The sequence below is a fragment of the Sturnira hondurensis genome, unplaced genomic scaffold (assembly GCF_014824575.4).
Source record: "Sturnira hondurensis isolate 20B ecotype Veracruz unplaced genomic scaffold, ASM1482457v3 Scaffold0024805, whole genome shotgun sequence".
NCBI classification, from domain to species: domain Eukaryota; kingdom Metazoa; phylum Chordata; class Mammalia; order Chiroptera; family Phyllostomidae; genus Sturnira; species Sturnira hondurensis.
Window position 1 is genome coordinate 4,846,505 of NW_028097436.1, and position 21,172 is coordinate 4,867,676.

The 21,172-nt window shown below is 40.8% G+C and overlaps 1 protein-coding gene across 2 annotated transcripts in view; it reads right to left on the reverse strand.

Moving 5' to 3' along the window:
* Positions 1-660: 660 nt before the first annotated feature.
* DIAPH3 (diaphanous related formin 3) overlaps positions 661-21,172 on the reverse strand; it is a 475,029-nt gene continuing 454,517 nt past the window's right edge. For both annotated transcript variants that reach the window (XM_037038667.1, XM_037038668.1), the window contains one exon: positions 661-1,881. In XM_037038667.1, coding sequence (XP_036894562.1) covers positions 1,619-1,881 — 263 coding nt within the window. In that variant the 3' untranslated portion in view covers positions 661-1,618. The remainder of the gene's footprint in view (positions 1,882-21,172) is intronic.

The window sequence follows — 21,172 nt, forward strand, 5'->3', positions numbered from 1 at the left end:
CCCTGGGACTCTGTGGCATCTTCACTTCCCTTTATGTGCCAGGCCGCTTCGCCCTGATGGCCGCGCCTCAGGTCCAACTTTTCAGAGTTTTCGCCTGCCACCTGGTGTATCCAAACTGTCTGGCTGAATTTCAGTTGTGATTCTGCAAAGCCCGAGTCTTTGCAAAATCATGTTAAGAACCAATAATCAGAATCCTTTCATTTAAATTCTCTCCCTCCTGTTGAGTTTCCTTTCTACTTAAATCTGTGAACATCCTTCACTTTTCTTGATTTTTAAGACTTGTGCTCAGGAAAACAGGAATTGCAATGGGAGGACAAAGTGCACATTTCTGTGATACACACGAGAACAATTTATCCCCACAATGCATATGGATAACACTCTGGTCCCCAGTATCTATAAACACGGCCTGGTTCATGGTTCTAATTAATTAACTTTATTAAGTTGGAGCTGAAAGGAGGTGGCAACTTAAGGAAATAAAAAGCAGTGGACCTCACAGTCTACTTCCATATAACTGCTTTTTAACTGAAGGTAAAAGACCAGTCACTTACTCACTACAGATAATAAAGCTAAATAGATGCTGAGATCAACTGCACAGCACAGTCTATTTCCAGCTCATCCACAGAATATGCCAACTACAAAAAAGAGTGATTTTTCTCATTGAGTGCAAGTAGCAAGTTTATTTTCTTTGATATAGAATTAACAAAGTTAATTTGATGCCCCAAATAAAATACAGTTGTAACATCTGCATAAGAAAACTTTCCTTGAAACATTTCTTCAGATCTTTGTTAAAATTATTGATTGTCAGATCAAAGAAACTGCAATTTCAAGTTTGTTCGCAGAAATCAAAAAAATTTGTTACTTGGGAAGTTCCACAATGGCAACTCAATCGCAGAGTCATAATTGTGGGGTGGGCTCTCTCAGCTGGGAGTTCCAGCAGCACTGTAACACCATGTGTGTCCAACTCTCTGCAAAAGCTTGTGCATTTTGCAAAGTGTATTCCCAGTACATCACTTCTGGAAATGTGCTCAATGGTCTTATAGTTTCTTACAGGTCTAATTACCACGAGATCAGTGATGGTAAGGAGCTTACCAATCATTTCCTCACAGCTCTGTTACATTAAGTTTCATGTTTTTGATACTATGCTAACAGCATATTAATCTCAGTTTGGGGAAAATCTGGGCCTGAGATTTTAAGTAACATGCATGGATATGTAGCAAGACTTGAGGTTTGAAGATTTGACATTTATTGATGTGGGAAATAGTAAAGTAAACATTACAGTTGACTTAGAAACTTGGTATTTTCTTAAGGATCCATTGCTGAACACATGGCCACCTTCCTGCTCTCAGAAACATGTGTGTAATTTAACCCCCAAATATAGAACACATAAATACCAGGTGATGAAAATACATTAAAGCCCATTACAACCTTGATTAAGTCACAACCTCAAGTCCATAAGAAATAGCATCACAATCATGTATTTAGCTTTGTTTTTCTAATATATACCATAATTTAAAATTATATAAAGTAGCATATAAAAAGCAACTTTTCCAAGTGTTAGAGCTCAGAGCATGGCTTGATATTTGGTGTGATCATTTTTTAATTTTTTTACCAGTTTAATTTATAAAGCTCGTAATCTTGCCAGCAGGGCTTCAACTTCAGGAATAGATTCATTTTTAGAAACAGAGCCAAGAAGTTCCATTTCCTTTTCTCTGTTGCTTTCCACATTGCAGGCTTCCTTCCTCTCAACCGCCTTGATCCTCCCTGCAGACGCGTGAGTGTCTAGATGATAATTGAGCTCCTTGGTGACTGGAACCCTCGTTGAGCTGCAACTGATGCTGCAGTGCACACGCGACCCTTCTGTCAGCTGCGCTTTCTGGTTTTCTGCAGGGAGGAAGAAACATAACACTCATCACTGTGAAAAGCAAGGGCTGTGTGGATTACAAAATATAATTTTAAAATAATTATTCTCAATAAACAAATCCTCTTAGCTATATTAAGCTAAAAGTATTCAAAAGAGTAAGGTAGATTTAAAATGAACACGCAGAGGTTAAGAATAAACTGAAGTATAAACAGACAATCATTTCATTAGTATTTCTGCTTATTTCTTTCTTCCTTTATGCCCAAAATGCCCATCACCCAGTTATGATCAAAGCTTGGTTCTGTATTTCATTCAGGTGCCTGCTCAAATGCCATCTAAAGAAAGAGGTCTGCTCTCACCATCCATTGAAAATGACACCCACTCTCTTACCGCAGCATCTCCTTACCCCCTCGCCTTTCCCTCCACAAAACTCGTAACCACTGGACACATTTTGTATTTGTTTACTTGCCCATCGTCTATCTCTTTATTGCCATGTAAGCTCGGAGACGTCAGGAACATTGTTTCAAATACTGCTGTAACTTTTGTGGCTAAAATGGCCCTGGAGCAAAGCAGGTGTTCAATAAATACACATTGGGTAAAGAAATCATTTCCAAGATAAGCAGTAGTTTGAATAATAATGAATTAATTTCCTTTGGAACAAAACCAAGGAGAAAAGCTTCTAAAAGGAATTTAAGAAGTTGACAATTTCCCCTAAAAGAAATACTGAATTTGGCAAGCAAATTGTTAAAACTTCCTAGCAAAACAGAATTGCCATAACTTATTCCTCAAATATATACACTGTGTACATACATAGATATTTTTTTTTTTTTTTTTTTTTGGTAAGTGACAGTGATGATGACTTCTCAAGGCTTAAGGAGAGAGTTGCAACAGCAAAGGACTAAATAGCTCCAGCTGATTGACTTTTCCGAAGAACACTAGATTTTCTTTTAATTAACTGACTCTCACATTGCACAACCTCACGAGCAATCTCTCTCACAGAGCTCCAACTTTGAAAAAACAGACGCCCTCAATATTCATGTAACCTTGAATGCAGCTTGGAAATGGCTTCAACAAACTTGACATGACATTTAAAGTTTTTTGGTTATTCGCTGAGAGATGTTCCATTATCCCAACAGTAATGACTTTGGAGCACAAGCAGTCACTCATGACAGTGTGTTTTATGTGAGTGCTGAAAATTCCAACTGAAAACAGCTTGTACATTAAAAGGTGGCTGCTGGAGATATTTACTGCACTGTCATTTCCTGACCAGGGGCTCTCCAGTGATGGATGAGTATTTTACACACTTTCTTGGACAATCTCAACAAATTTTAGAAGTATGATCACCTTTTAGCTGTTGGAAGAAAATAAATATACTTTTCCCATCACCTTCTCTATCAGGTGGGTAATTGTTACCCAAAAATCAACATCTGATGGAGCAGCGCCTTTCTCTCAGAGCCGTTTGTGCTCTGCAGTGTCTAGGGCACCTCGTGCATTTGCAGGAGAGGGTGCAGCGGGCACGGGATTCCTGTAGTCCCCATGACCGCACACGTTCATTCTCTAGCATGCACCCTTTTTCCCCAAAATGTCTTTGAAAGCCACATTTGTTGCTAAGTACCAATTTTTAGTTAGCTTACTGCTCCTTCCCCTAGATGGTCCTGTCTTTTCTTCTCATTTGATTTCTTGTAAGTGGACCTATCCTGATGATATTTACAATAACCCAGCTTTTTCTGCGACTGGGCAATGCCAGGCCAACTTCTGATGGCAGAGAGAGATTAAATGGGCTGAAATGCAGGTCTACAATGTACAAGTCACTCTGTACCTTCTGAGGCTATCACACAGCAAGTCCAACCCCAGTGTGCAGAGTGGAAAGAGCATGAGACTTTAAGGTCAATCCTCGTTGAAATCCAAGCTCTACCACTTGGCTTCACACGTGACTTAATCTCTTTGGATTTCAGGTTCTAATAATCAACCTCACAGAGTACTTGTGAGAATTAAAGGAAATAATGTGAGTGACACCCCATTTTCCTTCCCCCGTTCAAAGCTTTCTAAGGGAGGCATCTACCTCCCAAGACTTAGAGGACTTTTCCAGATGCTGCGACCTTTGTGGTTTTCTGGTGACTGCAACAGTCAGGGCTGAAATAACATTGTATTAATAGCCTGTGCTCACGTGGCACCTGTACTTGTAAAGCGTCTGTGGCCGTTTACACATTATCACCCTCACTTTACAGACTGAGAGGCAGGAGCAGAGGGAGGTTAGGTCATCGCTTAGACTCGGGCACCGAGTAATGCAGTGGCAGCAGCCCAGTGCCATCTCCGGAGACACTAACGCTGTCTCAAAGACATTTGAAAAGCTCTTTGCCAAGGAAAAATGCTAAGTAATTCAAAGCTAAGTTTCCCAATAACTTAGCTTTGAATGTCCTGTATTTTAATACTTCAAAATGCTTTCTCTATGTTTGATCTTCGCCAAAAGGCGGAGAAGCCGTTTTCAAAATGCTTCCTGACACGTGTAATTCTCCCAGTAACTTTGTAGGGCAGATGGTATACCTATGTAAACTACCTCAGCACACAGTATGTCCAACGTCACACATGTGCTCCTTTCCTTTCCTGGTCCCACTTAAGTTCATGATTATAAACAAGTACAACCTTAGTGCCCCTACAACCCCTCCTCCATGCACCCCTCCCATCTCCTAGATGACTATTTCTCACCTGCTTTCTTTTCAAACATCCAGCACGATCGCCTTCAGTCTCATTTAACACATTCACAGAAGTGATTAGAAGAGATCAAGCCCGCACGAGCTCTCCCTGTCTACGCACCGAACGCACAAACACCCCTCCCTGCTGTTCGGGTCTGCTCTGTGTGCTCCTCTGTGGGCAGCGCCCCAAGGGCAGCACCTCAAGCTACTCTTGCTTCTCTTTCAAGGACATGCCTTTGGCCGCTGTGTTCTCACTACCACTTCACAGAAGCTCCCCTCTTCCTGTGACCAGTCTCTTCAGCACACAAGTATGTGGTATCGGTAATAATCTTAAGAGAAAAGAATCCTTTGACTTCGACTCCACATCCTGGCCCATTTACCACCTCCGTTGTTGACTGACTCACAGCAGAACCTCTCAGAACTGGCCTTCCTTACTTTCTCAGTTCTGTGCTTCCCATTTTTATCTCGAACCTGCTCCCATCATGCTTTTGACCCTTAACTCTTCTGAAGCAGCTCCTGCCAAGGTCACTAATAAACGGCATATTGCTAAAAACAAGAATTGTATAAACCCACTCGGATATTTTGGTTGTCTTTACTCAACCTATACCAGATCAAAGGATGAAATGCCCGGCAGAGCCTGGGTTTTCTTTCAGAGTTTGCTCTTTGAACTTGCTCCAAGGCTGAGGTAGATAACAATGGGACGACCAAAGCAGGCAAGAGCATTCTTCCCTTCTGAGAACACTCCACAAATAGCTGGGAGCATGCTTAAGAGACAAAGTGATAAGAGAAAAACCAAGCTGGTATTTAACTCCTCTGTGGTTTCAGATAGAGAATCTTTCATGAGAAGCAACAGACAAGGAGAGATAAAAAGAGGCCATTCCTGAGACCACTGAATAAATAAAAAAGAAAGAGCACAAAGGTTTCTTTAACAATGAGCTTACGGCACTGTCAGAAGTTTCTAGACAACTCCAGCCCCCACACTTATCTCTCAGCATCCCAACAGCCCCCACGCAGGTCCCCAGACGTGGGAGATCCCACATACAGCACGGAGGAGCCACAGTTTAAATTGAGAAGCAGATCAGTGAAGTTGGGTTGGAGGTGCCTTCTACCCCACTGCAACCAGAGAAATTTTTACAGTTGGAAGAAGGTCCCAAGATGAAAGTTCACTTTTATATAAAAATGTTATTGTAATATTGGTTACAAAGACACTTGTAAAGGCCAAGTGTCTTTTGCTATAACTATTATTTTAAAAGTCCCCTGTTAATGGCTTCACATGGGCTGAACTAGAGACCCCAATTCCACGTACTTAACTGCAATTAAAACATGCACTTAATTTCTAGGAGGTTCATTTCAAATACCCAGGAGGTGCCACAACCCTGTTGTGCATTGGAAAGAATTCCATACAGGTGCTCAGAGGCAGAAATACACTGTAATTTTGGCCAATGGGCTTGTCGTTATCATAAGAAATTAGAAAGTTGCACACAAAATGACCTACCTTGGGCACATAAACTCTTTCATTCAAAGGTAAGACTGGGGTACCAAGAAAAAGAGAAGCATTTTCTATTTCCCATTAATTCAAATCCTTATCAATAAAGTTCTTTTAAAATGGAAAACTAAAAACATTAAGACAAAGTAGAATGACTATTTAACTCTACAAAGAGAGAAAATTTGTGCCATTATTTTGTGAATTGAAGCCAAGGCTGCTATTGCCACCCCGCACCCCAAAAATTTAAAGTTTGTGTCTGTTAAGAGACATACGACCTATCTAGGACCATTGACAATATCCAAAGCCACTGGTGACCAGCAAGGCCCAGCTGCTATTCTTAGTACCAGGCCAGTAAGAGAATCTCGTCCACACATCTTGTGTTTATGTTTCTGTAGAAATAAACAGGATGAACATGCATGCTATTTTCCTTTAACAAACAAAAGGTCACTAATTTCATTGTATTTCCTCCTATGATTCTTACTATAAGAATTGATTCTGGATCTCACCACAGCTGGGGGGGGGGGGGGGGGGGGGGGGGGGGGGGGGGGGGGGGGGGGGGGGGGGGGGGNCCCCCCCCCCCCCCCCCCCCCCCCCCCCCCCCCCCCCCCGGAAAATGAAGTAAGTTGAAAAGCATTGAAAAGTTGAATGGCTCTTAAACACAGATAACTCACTAGATTTAAATATGAGAATAGAAGCCTTAAACTGCGTCAGTGTTGGGTCCCACATGGCCTTTGGCAGACTAGAGATTTGGATGACAAAGAAAACTTAAAAAAAAAAAAAAAAAAAAACAAGGAACAAAACCCCCAACATCCTGAGCTAACATTTCCATTGTTTTTTGAGTAACACAAAAGACAGAGACAACCAGGAAAATTGCTGACACAAAAACCGTAAATCTAAATATATACGGCTTGGCATCAAACGAGGAAATATTTCAGCCAATCTTCTGCCTCTTGCGCGAAGAAGGCACCGCTGCTGCCCTGGCTGACAGCCCTGGGGGAGGACCCTCTTGGCTGCAGGAAGTATCAGTTATGGTTCAGAGAGAGGCATGATTCCCTTTAAGTCAGTATTGATCCCCCATCACATTGTGGTTCTAATGGGCATGAGCTTCTTAGAAGTGCCAACTCTCAGATGAAATAGAAAATTGAGCTCCTGCTTTTTGTGGCCAACCGTGAGCCTGTGGCAGCTTTGACAGGACAAGGAATGTGGAACTCCGGTGTCCAACATGGACTGCATTTATTTAGTCTCCTGGAATTCAGTTTCTCCTTACAATCCTTCACCTTTTGCTCTTAACTGTTACTTTGGCCTCTACTGAGCAACTGTTTGTTTCACCCCGGCAATGACTTGACTTTGGTGAGAGAAAAAGTGATTCATAAATATAATTTTAAAGCACTACTGGGTCCACGTGATAGTAAAGTGTGTGACAAATATATGTTTTTAATCTATGCAACAACGGAAGTTAGTGCTGGCCGCCAGCAGCCCACATCCCTGTGGTTTTCCTTACTGCTGATTTACTGATGCTATAAATAATTGTCTTCCCTCAGCTTCATTTTGCTGTTTATTTTTCCTTTTATATTGAAAGTGTATAAAAATGATAAAAAGAGCAAAGGGGCATTTTGTATATAGTTAAAATCTTTCAGGAGTGCTAAGAAACTCTTATTGAAACCATATGTAAAAACAAAAACCAAAACAAAACAATTACTTCCCCCATTCAAGCAAACCAGACAAAGCAGAGGATGATAAATAAAAGGTATTGTGTCTCTGAGTAGAGGAGGTACTTGACAATTAAACTAGAACTTTTTCTGTTATTTTTTTTCTTTCAGAAAGCCATCAAATATACACTTCTATGCAGTCTCATTCTGTAGCACTGCCCTTTGGATAAAACTTCAGAGACAGCACTGCCATTTTGCAGTTTCCTGTGCTGAGCCTCCCTAACTGGCCTCGGGCTGGAAGGAACTGGCAATGGAGCAGGCGATAGAGCAGGCTCAAGTCTTCGGATTCCTGATTAGAACGCCCTTTCACAATAAAGCCCTTGACCCTACTTACGCTCCTGCTTTTTGATGATTCATTTTCAGCTGTCTTGCATAATTTATTCTGCCTTTCAGCCCCTTGACAAACATGAGATGCCCATTTTTCTGTACCTTCTACATTCTTTTGGCCAAGATCCCACCGCTGCCGTAGCCTTCTCTAGGAAGGAGCCGCCCTGCTCTGCCTCGGCCTCCTGGGCATTTATCTCAGAGCCTTACCATGACTTCAGACCACGTTCTCAAACCAGACTTCCACATGCAAAGCAGTGCCCTCTTCACACTTAAAGCAACCACAGCACCTGTTTACCAGTCCCGCTATCTGCTCCCCACAGCTAGCTGCCTCAGGTCACTCTGCACTTGTGGTCTCCAGTATGTGGCTTAGCAGCTATTAAGTAAATATTTCTAAAGAATGCAATTGCCTGTCAGCTAATGTATGACAGGTAGAAAATACCTTGATAAGTTGATCTGGTGGTTTACGAGGAAGAGGGTGGGGAGATAACATAGGACTATGATTTGATATTAGTGTTATTAAATATACATGTATATACCTGAAAAAATCATTACATGCTATTTAAAATTTTTTCCAACAACCCTAAAAGATAGCTACTAGCGACTCAGAAAACTGAGGTGTAGAGAAGTTCCCGGACTGAGAAAGTCCCACAGATCTTGCTAGTTGCCCCTGGCAAGCCCAACGCAGAGCTGGTGCTGCCCAGGCTCTGGGGCACCTGATGGAGCCAACAAGACTGACATGCTGGGAAGTGGACAGAGCACTTTACATTTGAGAGGTTTCAGGAGGCTGACCCCTCATGCTGATGACTGGGAAGCTGTTGTTATATTATAACATGCTTTCGACGGTTTCCTTTATCTCTCATATTTCCTAATTCAATATTTGTTAGAAACTTCCAATGCACAGGTGTTTCTTCTGAACAACAAGCTATTTTAACTCCATTCCACTTTGATTCATAGACTCATAAAATGTAGACTTATGCAAACTCAGGTCTGGAAGAGTCTTAAGTTACTTGGTAGAACCATCTATCCAATGCTTACATTCCTTTTATTCAGCACCCTGTCAGATGGTTGTCTAGCCTAAGTTTGAAGACTTTCAGTCATATCCACATAATCATAGAAGGCCATATATTCCTCCTTTGTACAGCTCTAATAATGAAGAGTTTTACCTGATATTTTTCTAGAGTTTGCGTTAGATACTGGCCCTATTCATTTTTCCCATTAGGGCTGTATTAAGTGAGTCTAATTCCTCTTCCACTCACCACCTGTTTAACCATTAAAAGACGGGAAATCACATTCCCCAAATCTCTTTGTCAAGCCAAACAGCCATGACTCCAACTGTTCCCCTTAAAGTAATAGTGACATCAATTCATTAGTTGATTCAGTGAGTACTCAGCTACCATGCTAGGTCCTGAGTCCTTGTAACATTTAGGATTGTGTCATTTTTATTATAAACATGCAAAATCATAGTCATTTAAATAGTTCAAAACTCTGGGAAGAACTAAATCCAACTACTGTATCCAGTACTATAAACCAATAGCATTGTATGGTCATAGAATCCTTTTGAATTCAACCTTTAAAAAACTTTCAATGTGTACTTATTATGAGTCTGATTTGCATTATATGCCTAATAAAAATCTGCTTAAAACAGCCTGTTTCTATTCACTAGAGAATTCAAACCTGGCATACCTGTGTGATGTAGACCATGTTAAATTCAAATAATTTTATGAATGACTATATACACAGAAATGCTCCTTTACTTCTCCACAGCCTGTCACTAAATACATTTTGTTAGCCATATCTAACAGATAGTAATATGTTCAAGGAGTAAGAAAAACTCATATCCATCTAAATCTGATCTAACTTACTAGGTCACAACTCCATGTGGGCAAGGATCTTTCTAATCTATTCCCTGTTGTGTCCCAGGTAGAGTAAGTCCTCACATACTGTCACTGATAAGTTCTCTGAAACTGCAACTTGGAGTGAAACAATGCACAGTGAAATGACATACAGTGAAATCCAGTTTAGGACCATACTTGTCAGTGGCAGTTCAAGGCACAAGGCGGGAACCCACCTCGGACAGCATGCCCTTTCTTCAAAGGGCCACCCACACACACCCACACGCACCCACACTGGAACAATGTAGACACAACCATTCACCCCACATGCACGTCTATGGGAAGTGGGTGGAAACTGGAGTCCCTGGAGAAACCCACACAGACAAGGGGAGTACATGCAAACTCCATACAGACAGTGGCCCTAGACGGAAATCGATTTTCCCCTTCATCAGCATTACAACCAAACGACAGAGACTGAACAGTTATTTGAGGACTTGCTGTACCTGGAATGGTGGTGCCTGCCTCTCAGTGAATGTTTGTACATTATTTCTTCAGTGACTGAACCTAAGTATAATATAATTTTACCACCTTGTTTCACTTGATGTTTTATAGTAATCCTTAAAAAAACACTTTGGAATAGCATTACCTAAACAACAAACTGATGACATGTCATATAATTATGATTAATGTATATTTGCTGTGCTTTCTGGCCTCTTGAGGATGCAGCACTGAGTCAAAGACAGCCGTCCAATAGAAACACAGTGAGTCAGCAAAGTAAGCTATACATGCAACTTAAAATTTTCTAGAAATCACATTAAACATCGTGAAGAATCAGGTGGAATTAATTTTAAAGATGCATTTTACTGAACCAAATGTCAGCTTGCTAGTGTTCATCCTGGCGGTTTCGACATGTAAGCAAAATAAACCGTACTGATAAGATCTGTAAAATTCTGTTTTGGGGGGACACTGAGTCTTCAAAACCAAGTATCTGTTACACTTGCAGCGCCCTGTGGTTGGGGGGCGGTGCACACTTCCAGACCAGCCGTACTTCCAGACCTCAGGAGCACGCAGGGCTACCGGCTACAGTACTGAGAGCAACACTCCAACTGGAGTCTCTACCAGCGCTATCCCCCGCAATGGGTTTGGGTTGGATATCTTCGCAGAAAGTTACACTGATAACAATGTCACCTCAAGTTTGATTTTGTACTATAGAAGACCTAATAATTATTAAAAATAAATTAGAAATCATAAAAATTTAAACTCCAGTTAAAAGTTAAAGTTCAAATCAGAATAATCCATATCCTAATGAAAATTAATATTGTCCATTACCCATATTTACTAAAAATACTTCTATAATTTATTTAAGTCACCATCAGGGGTCCCCAATGTCCAGGCGAGGACTAGTGCTGGTTGGGAACCTGGCAACAGAGCAGGTGAGCTTGAATGTAATGCACCTGAATCATCCCCAAACCACCCCCCCACCCGTCTGTGGAATAATCGTCCTCCACGAAAATGGTCCCTGGTGCCAGAAGGATTGGGGACTGCTGCTGTACAGGGATGCGTAGTTCTCCTGGCCACAGCACAAATTACAATAGCAAGATAATAAACCCCACCCTTGTATGGGTCTGTATTTGGGAATCTTTTACTCAGCATTAGACATGTATTTATTCTGCAATTTACTTCCCTGTGTAGTTTGGATTAGTAAACTTGGCTTTGTTCTATAGTCAGAGTGTATGCAAATCATGGTTAGTTATCATATAAATATGTGCTGTTAATTACATACGGAAATAACTGCAGTTATAAATACATTCCTAATATTGAGGTAATCCCAAAATACAGACTTCATTAAAATTAGGTCAATAAACGAAAGACAACCTATTAACAAAATCGATTATTACAAAAGAAATTTTTTCTCAATATTTTAACTTCTTTAGCTACACAAGAAACAGTCAAATGAAAGAATGCAATGCTCCAAAATTTGAAGAAGGGACAATCGTACATTCCTGGGTAATGTGGGTCGATGCACTTTTGTTCATGGCACAACAGGCCGTCGCCTGTACTCCAGTGAGGAGTACAGCCGTGACCGGCGGAGGCTACCTGCAGCAGGCCCGCACTTGTGCGGTCTCTGTGTTGACACGTGTTTCCAGCCACCCAAGCAGAAGAAGAGGCTACCACTCAGAGACTCCTCTGCTTTTACTTCATAGTTCTGGAAACGCGTTTTAGTAAGTCAGTGAAAATTAGAAGGGTCTAACATTAAATGAGACTCTCCTTCTCTCCAAAATGAGATTGGCCTTTATTTCTTGCCGCTCTTCTATTCAAACTGGAACCCAAGTACAGAGTTGTGACTGTTAGAAGCCGACAGACTTGCCTTTTTTGATTGTTCTATTCATAGCCCAGCAGCATGGAATGATGGTACCAAGCTTCATTATAAAATCTGCACTACTTCTAAGATTTTGGTTTCATATATTCCTAGAAAATGAGTTAAAAAAAAAAAAAGATCTGGCATGTGTCATAGACCTTACTTTAAAGAGAGCAGCTCAGACTAGTACACTACTGCCTCCTACTGCCAGTTTGAGGAAAGTCGGGGCCTCGGAGGACGGTGCTCACTTAACCTCAGTCTATTTACAGACTCACAGATCACTGGCCTTCTTCCTCCCAAGTACAATGTACACACTGTGCCCTGGGATCATTACCTAGATCTGTTGATGTTTTCTGAATTTCTTGAACTCTTTCCTTGCACAGACTACTAGATCTCTGACAAAAATTCAGGAAATACCCTGGGTGTGGATCTCATCCACAGAGAGAGAGGGAGAGTGCGTGCACCTGGTTTTAAATCTACAAAATATTTGTTCTTTTAAAATTCCTCTCCACATTATTTTGTTCTTTTTTTAAAAATGTATTTATTTATTTATTTATTTATTTATTTATTTATTTATCTTTAGAGGGGAAAGGAAGGAGAGAAGAAGAGAAACATCAATGTATGGTTGCTTCTTGTGCATCCCCTGCTGGGAACTGAACCGTGATCGTCTGGTTCACAGGCCGGCACTCAATCCACTGAGCTACACCAGCCAGGGCTATTTTGTTCTTAAGATTTCATTTTTCTCTCCTCTTTCCCCTTCAAAGACTTACCACATACACATCTGTAAGGAAAAATCAAGAGGAAAAAAACCTGTATGATTTTTAAATCTTAGCAGCTTTCTCCTAAATAAAAAATATTAACAAGTATGAGTTGAAATATACAGTAGAAAATATAACAATTCATTAAATCAGGAAATGTTTGCAAGCTTTAATTATGTATCAAAAATATGGACAGAATATATAAGTATTTAGAGTAAATACAGGGATGGGCTAAAATAGATTTACTTGGTTCATATAGAAAAATACAAATTAATAAGTAATAATACAGAAGTAAAGCCATATTTTGCATATTCCCAACTGAAAACTTACTTTTGCCCACCCCTGTATAAACCACTCATTTCTAGAATCAGTATGTTTGGATCAATGATTTGGGCGCTGGTTTGTAGAGTCCTTTGTGCTCAAACTACAGTCTGACTTATGATGGTTTCGGATGAGTCCAGGAATATCAATCCACATTTTCAAGGTAAGATTTTTGATCTGAAAAATAAGTCAGGCAAACAGAACCCTTCTTAGAAGCTGCTCCCTTTTAATAAGGAAACAGTAAAAAGAATAGGTCAATGTTACTTCAGGTACTTTATTGCAAACAAAACACTAACTATGGTTACAGGCTGCACTGAAATTGCTGAAAAATTGGTTTCTGTATACAACTCATTTTTAATGCAGCTGATAGGCTGGACCTGTGCTTCCTGAGACCCTACGGAGGCAGAGCCTGATCGGAACACGCAATTGCCTCTTTCCATTTCCCGCTGTAGATTCCGGCCTCAGGCTTCTCTATTGTAGCCAGCGGGACTGTTTTCTCAGAGACCTACTTCTACTCATCTTCCCCGGGCTTTGGAGTACCTCCTGTCTCTATGGTAACATGAAACACAAAGCATTAGAAATGCACCATACAGCAGGCAGAAAAGAACGAAATTGGAGGGCAGTACTCTTGGTAAGCTAAAGCAGGTGCTGACTGCAGGGAAATGGACAGAGGGCAAGCTATCGCAAATGTCAGTTGTCCATTTCTGGTATATTCTCTTGAGATTTACAGTAATTGTTTGCTCAGAAGAAGTCTTAAAGTATATGGAACCTTAAAATCAACATGGTATTTGATATTAAAAAAATTACTGAGGATCCACACTAACTGTAAATGTCTAGGAATTTATGGTTCATTAAATTATCGAGATGAAAGTTCTCAGCTGAGATACAAAATATTAAAAATAAAAAAATTAAATAAAATATTCCAGAATGGTTCATGTTAAAGACAAAGGAAACTGTTATCATCACACTACAGAATATTCCCTCTTTTATTACTTTAAGATAATATAAATGTTTTCAGTGTTTTGAAATTTGGGACATCGTATAAAATGTAGTGCCTCAGTCTATTTGGTTCAGTGGCTCAGTACAATCAGAGAGTCTAGACCCCAAACTCTTGGTCAATTCCAATCCATTTCCTGGTCACAAACATCATCCTTAACTTATGATGATGTGTATAAGGAGCAGTAATGCTCTTCAGTGGGAATCTGAAAATATTCATATTAACCCCAAACATCTATATACATGTAAGACATGTTATTATTGCAGCCATTTAATACATAGCTATTCTGTCACTGTTTTAAAAATATTTCACATGAGATGAAAAAATATATTTATCTTTATATTATTTAATATGCTATATTATTTACTTTACCATATCATGAAAAATAATGCTGAATAAATAATACATTTCAGGCACATAAACTCACAGATCCACAATGTTGGCTTTGAACTCTGTTCATTGTTGGCAGTACCCCAACAATTAGACTGGAGGAAATTCAGGGGAGCTAATACACACTCACCTGTGGAACTCTATAACTAGGATCTCAGAAGATTTCTTTACAGTCTAAGTTTTTTTTTTTTAACTCACCAACTGAGATGCACGTATAAGCTCCAGCCACTAGAGGTCGGACAGTCACACCTGTCAGCAATCACTAAATTAAAGTGGGTATTATAGCACCTCGAGTAATTCTGGTGACTTAAAATACAGAACATAAACATTCTCTTACAAATATCACAGTATAGTAATAATATGCTTTCTAATTAATTATCCTATTTCTAAAGGTCTTAGATTTTGCAATGCTACTACCTTTCTGTACTTGCTCTCATTTAATTGGAAGAGAGAATAATCGCAATGAATGGACTCTAGAAACCCTCACAATTAATGGAATCCCATGACATGAAAAGGCCTCTTTTGGAGAAGAGGTAAGTGATGTGTTCTGCAGTTGACCAAGTCCATTTGGAAACCCAACATTCATGGGCTTTCCACCAGGAACCACTGTATCTCTAATGTAACTACCTCACGTCTATGTTCTCCTGGATTAGGCAGACCTCATTATCTTACATGTTTATAGCCCCACTTAACACAGTAAAAACTAGTTATAATGGGGTGGTAACTTCTTATCTATCCAGTGAGGTTTACTATGTGGCAAACCAAGTATAATTTGTTAAAAAACAAGCAAACTTTTGAATTCTAAAAGTCCATAATCCACAAAGATAGAACTCAGATTTAGTTCTAACAAAAATACATTCACTTTCTCACCATTATTACAATTAATAAGATAATTATAAGTTTTTTTGTATTTCAAGATTTGTTTTGCCAAAAAACTAATAATACTGATGAATTTGGGCACTTAGTAAGTGCCTTTTACATGAACTGTCATACAGCCTAATAGAATATAATTCTTATTCTATTTCACAAATGAGGAAGGGATGCTTTGAGGAGTTAATGAACTTGCCCCAGGTCAGAGGCAAATTACAGTGAAGCTTGAATTCAAGCCCAAGTCCCTCATTCAGGTCTGGGCTCCAAACTATACCACTGGTACCTAACTTAAAAAAACAAACAAAAAAAACCTAGCCCTGGCTGGTGTAGCTCAGTGGACTGAGCACAGGCCTGCGAACCAGAGGATTGCGGTTCGATTCCCAGTCAGGGCGCATGCCTGGGTTGCAGGCGGGTTCCCTGCAGGCCAACTCCCAGCAGGGGACGCATGAAAGGCAACCATACATTGATGTTTCTCTCCCTCTCTCCTTCCACTCTAAAGATAATTAAAAAATAAAAATAAAAACAAAAAAAACAAAAAAAACTACACATGCTGAAAAAAGCAGTAGACAGTATTCTGATATCAGCGCAAGGAACTAAAGGAAAGTAGGATACACTTCATTTCTTCTGATATTGTTTTTGACAAATACCTTAAAAATTACTTGAGCTCGCTAGTTAAACAGAACCAGGAATATATTTTCCAGAGTTTTTGCTTGTATTGTATTGAAGCACTGCCTGTGCTTAAAATGCAATACAACCAGGTATTCATAGAAGAAGCAAAATCTATGGCCCAGATTCAATAGAACACTACAACATTCAGAAAGCAAGTTTATGATGGTCTCTCCTCCATGCACAGAGGAAAGGCTGCAAGACCTCCCGTGGATGCCTGAAATCACAGCTAATGCTGACCCCTGTACATACTATATTTCCCCCACACCTATGTTAAAGATTAATTTATACATTAAATACAGTAAGATATTAACAACAACAATAACAAAATAGAGCAATTATAACAATCTGCTGTCTGCAAGTCATGTGAACGGCTTTGGGGCCCTTACTAAGTATGATAAGGGTGACTTGGGCACAAACACTGATACCAGGACAGCTGGTCTGAGACGTGAGGTGGTTACTGAGTGAGTAACGTCCGTCCAGGGCATGGGCATGCTGGACAAAGGAATGGCTCCCGGGCAGTGCGGGATGGTGTGAGATTTCATCATACCACCTGGAGTGGCATGCGATTTTAGAAGCTCAAAATCACGTATGGAATTCTTCATTTAATATTTTTTGACTGCAGAGGATCACAGGTAACTGAGACCGAGAATACCTGCAACCACGGAAAACAAGACCATGGACAAGGAGCGACTACTGCGCTTTGACATCACACATAAAAACTGATTTTTAATTAATACTGTCCAATTTGTCCCAGCTAGCATCCAGACTGTTTATAAAATGCTAAGAAATGTTGTTTTAAAAAATAAAATGAGCTAACAACAAATGCCTTAGTCAAGTTTACATTTTAAAATTTTTGAATGTATTCCTTCCACTAGTAAGCCCTGCTTGAGGAAACTGCTCTTCTCTTAGGAAACGGAACAATTCCTGAAACTAAGACATGTGTTGTAACTTTTTTAGTGTTATGGATGTAGTGAACTCTGGAATACCACCCCCTTTCTACTCCTCTGTCATGATCATTGTAACAATCTACGATCCCTTGGATCTCATCAGACGCTTGGATCTCATCAGACGCTACTGATTTCTCAAAAGGCCTAGATGTCACTTGCTGCTGAACTGTTATTGTACTTCTCTCCTGTGTTGCATATTGTGGTCCACTTAGTGTTGTGGCTTTTTGTGTGTGTCCCTGCTGTATGCCACAGTCAAGTGATAAGACCATCAACTCCTTAGAGACGAGTCTATGTTCTTCTCATCCCCCATGGAGTTAAAAGCAGTACTTTACACGCAGATATGGCATATGTCATCATAAGAGTCTACAATCTAGGCAGCAGAGACTATGTTTAACAATTTCTGGAGACCAGGCTTTCATTCACTTCGCATGAAATGCTGGGTGTGTTACAGAACAGGGCCAAGGGCAAAGGGGGTGCAGATATACTATTACTGAAAGGACCCCCTGCCAGGTTCATTATGTACGCCACCTTAGGAACGATGCCAGAGATTCATGAATAGGAAAGGAAATGTTTACTTAATGCTATAGAGACTTAAAGTAGTGACCTATTGTCTTCGTTAAAATATCAAAGTCCTTTTGGATACCCACAGATGCCCACAGTGCTTCCTTCTCCCCATGCCCTAATTTGAGGTAGCATATCTCAGGAAAAGAAGTAGATGTCCCCTACTCCAGCTCCTGACACCATCAGCTGTGTTGCCCTCCAGGCAGGATCTCCAATTAATCCAAAGCCATGTGGCATCCCCCATGGCCCACTGGCAGAGTTCCTTCACCCTTCTTCCAGGCAAAGTCTCTCCTGCTTCCCAGGCCATGCAGCCAAAGGGAGCGTCCCAAAGCTGCACGGGCCTCTTCTACCAGAGCTGCAGGGGTCCCCACTCTGGCCAAAACTGTATGGTTCTTCTTTGCACCAGAGCTGCAGGGAGGGGGTCTGCATTCTGGCAAAGCCAAGTGGTACTCCCTTTTCATGGCTGCCGAGTCTGGGTTTAAATCCCCTCGCCAACCTTCCTCTGTACCCCCATTTCCAACTCCTCCTACAGTCAGTCACACCTTGCAGCATTCCTGTATTATTTCAAGTTTACTGGGCTGCCATTGTGAGCCTAGGCAGGTGTGGCCTTCTCCAAGCTCTCATGCAGGTGCTGTCACTTGGGGGACCTGCCCCCAGTTACATTTTGGGGTGCAGTGACTTCATCCCCCTAGCTCCAAGCCTGGCCACATCCATTTAAGCTATCTAAGTGACCCGCCAAAGGCTACAGATATGTTAAATGACCGTGCTATGGATTAGCTGCAAAGCTGTGCTGTACAACAGTCCTGCATGTTCCTGCTCCATGTGTCCCTTCCCCCAACTCACACCTGTGGAGGGAAGGGGTGAGGATATCTTATATGTCTTTCTAATATTTCCTAGACACCTTGAGTTCTGGACCCCATTCCAAATTCCTATTTGGGCCCCCCCACTCTTGGCTGCACCCTGTAACAGGTGTGTACAGTGGCCACACTGTAGTAAGTGTCAGGGACATTGCAGAGAATGAGCAGACATGGTTCCTGTCTTCAGGAAGCTTACAGTCTCATCACATCACTACATCAAAATCTACAGAAGTATTTGCTTATTATTTTCCCTGCGTCACAAGGAGAAATGGCAAGACTGCTCAATGTGATTTGAGCAGTCAATTATGCCTCTCATTTTTTAATGCATTATTAGATCTGGTATCTGTTACAGATTTTAGCAAAAATAGAATCTATGCCTCTTAAATAATAAACAGAAAAGTTTAAGTCCTGTGGGCGTGTCGGATTAAAAAAATGTTTAGGACTGGGGAGGGGGTGTCATCTCTGGCGGTAGATGATGACTGAGGGGAACCCATTCAGTGATGAAAGTAAAGGGCCTACTGAGGAGATGGTCTAATTAGGGAGGACTGATGAACCAGGCTGTGGGGGACTGACTGAAAGGTGGGAGAGAGGGAGAGAAGAGAAGGCTATGTAGGCTGTGTAAAAATATAGTATGAAGTTATCAAATCAGGAATAGTTCACACAGAATGAATTAGGCAGGATTTGAACAATAGCATGAAGATGGAATAAATCTGTAATCAGAAGTCCTGAATTTGAGATGCTTTTGCTCCAGATGTAGTTGACAATGGTGGCTGTCTCCACTACCTTCTTTCATTGTGGATAATGTCCTGTTATTCTTGTTGTCAGTATTATATTAGAAAGAATGATACGAAGTCATCACGCTACCTGGGCCTCTCTGAAGAGGCTGGTATTCTAGTTTCCACGAACCAGGTCCAGGTCCAAGTCAACTCCAGGGAACTCTCTTTAACCCCCACCCCTATACCTCCTCCCATTCATTCTCACATAGCACCCTGTTTTTTCCTTGCACTTACCAAAAGCATAATGTGTTTGGGTAATTATATATTTAATATCTGTGTCCTCTACTACATTCCGCTAAAGAAATCTTTCACTCAGTCTCTTCCAAAGATAATGCCAGTAATTCAGTGTGCCTCTCTGTGCCAAACACGATGAGGCATTTAGAAAACTTCCCCCGTTAGTGCTCATATACTCTATGCAGCTGTTGTTAATAACCCCATTAAACAGGAAAAATACCACTATCTGCCAGAATGCAGTGATGCTCTTGGTTTCGCTGCTGGGACTCCCGGGGAGGACGATGCTGATCTTCTCAGGCAAATTAAAGGCCCCTGTGTGGGAGGCAAGTTTAGCTTTACCCACCTTTCCTGCTGTTTCCATTATCTCTACAGATCTGGTTTTAACTGAGCTACTGCCACAGAACAACCTTTTATCGAACTGTATGTTCATTGGTTTGTTTGTTCTTTGGCTTTACAGGAAAGGGAATCCAAAGCCATCTCCCCGACTCATCTGATTGGCTGCAAACTCTACATTTGTGACTAACACATCAGAAGGTGCTCTATCAAGAGGCTCGTTTATATCTAAAAGGAAAAACCGGAAGGGTTTCTTCTTTGCTCTATCATTCACCTTTTATTCACAGAAATGACTCTCTCCATCTCTGCAGAACTCAGCACCTTTCTTAGTTTACCTGGGATGATTACATAGACCTGCCCTACACAGAGATTTTTATGGCAGGAACAATGTACACAAAAGCTCTTTGATAGCACAGATCACGATACAGAGGCCGGGCACTGTAAGGTGTCCTCTCATCACAACCCTGGAAAGCAGCTGTGTTTTTGGGGCTTCTTTTCTAATGGCTATAGCAGGAACCCCTGTAGCAGACATCCCTAAAAGTATATAACTCTGAGTGAACACAGAGCCATCTATGATGCTCTTGGAATAACCGATCAAGATACCACTTCTAAAGTAAAAAAAGAAAAAAAAAGAAAAAGAAAAACTTTCTTTCTGTTATTCTCCATGTAATCTATACCATCAGCCAACTAATTTATGCTTACACGTAGGGTGATTGCGTTCACAGTTGAAGTGATAAACCCAGTGAAGTGCATTTATTTGTTAATTTGTTGAGGATAAGGTGGGTGGATATCCAGATTCTGAACATATTTGATGAGAATGGCAGCTGTAATATTTATGAATTACAGGTCTCTGATTTAAAATAAACTGACAGCTTCCTCTTAAAGCATGATAACAGCAACCAGTTTATATCAAACCTGAGGATTTCAGGGCATCTAGAATTATTAAGAAAAAATTGTGAAAAGCTGTGTTTTTGTGGGGGAGGGTGGTGGTGGTTTGGGGTGGGAAGGAGACTCTTTTTTCTGAGAGCCAGAGAAACACTTCACGTTTTCCTTAAATGCTGGTGCTTTCCTAAGGGACTTCCTTTCCCTCTCAGCTCCTGGTATCTTAAAAGAGACATCTGGGACTTCTTCTGAGTAGTACCTAACACAGTACACATTCATGCACAAACCGGCAATGAGGAAACAGATGAGGAAG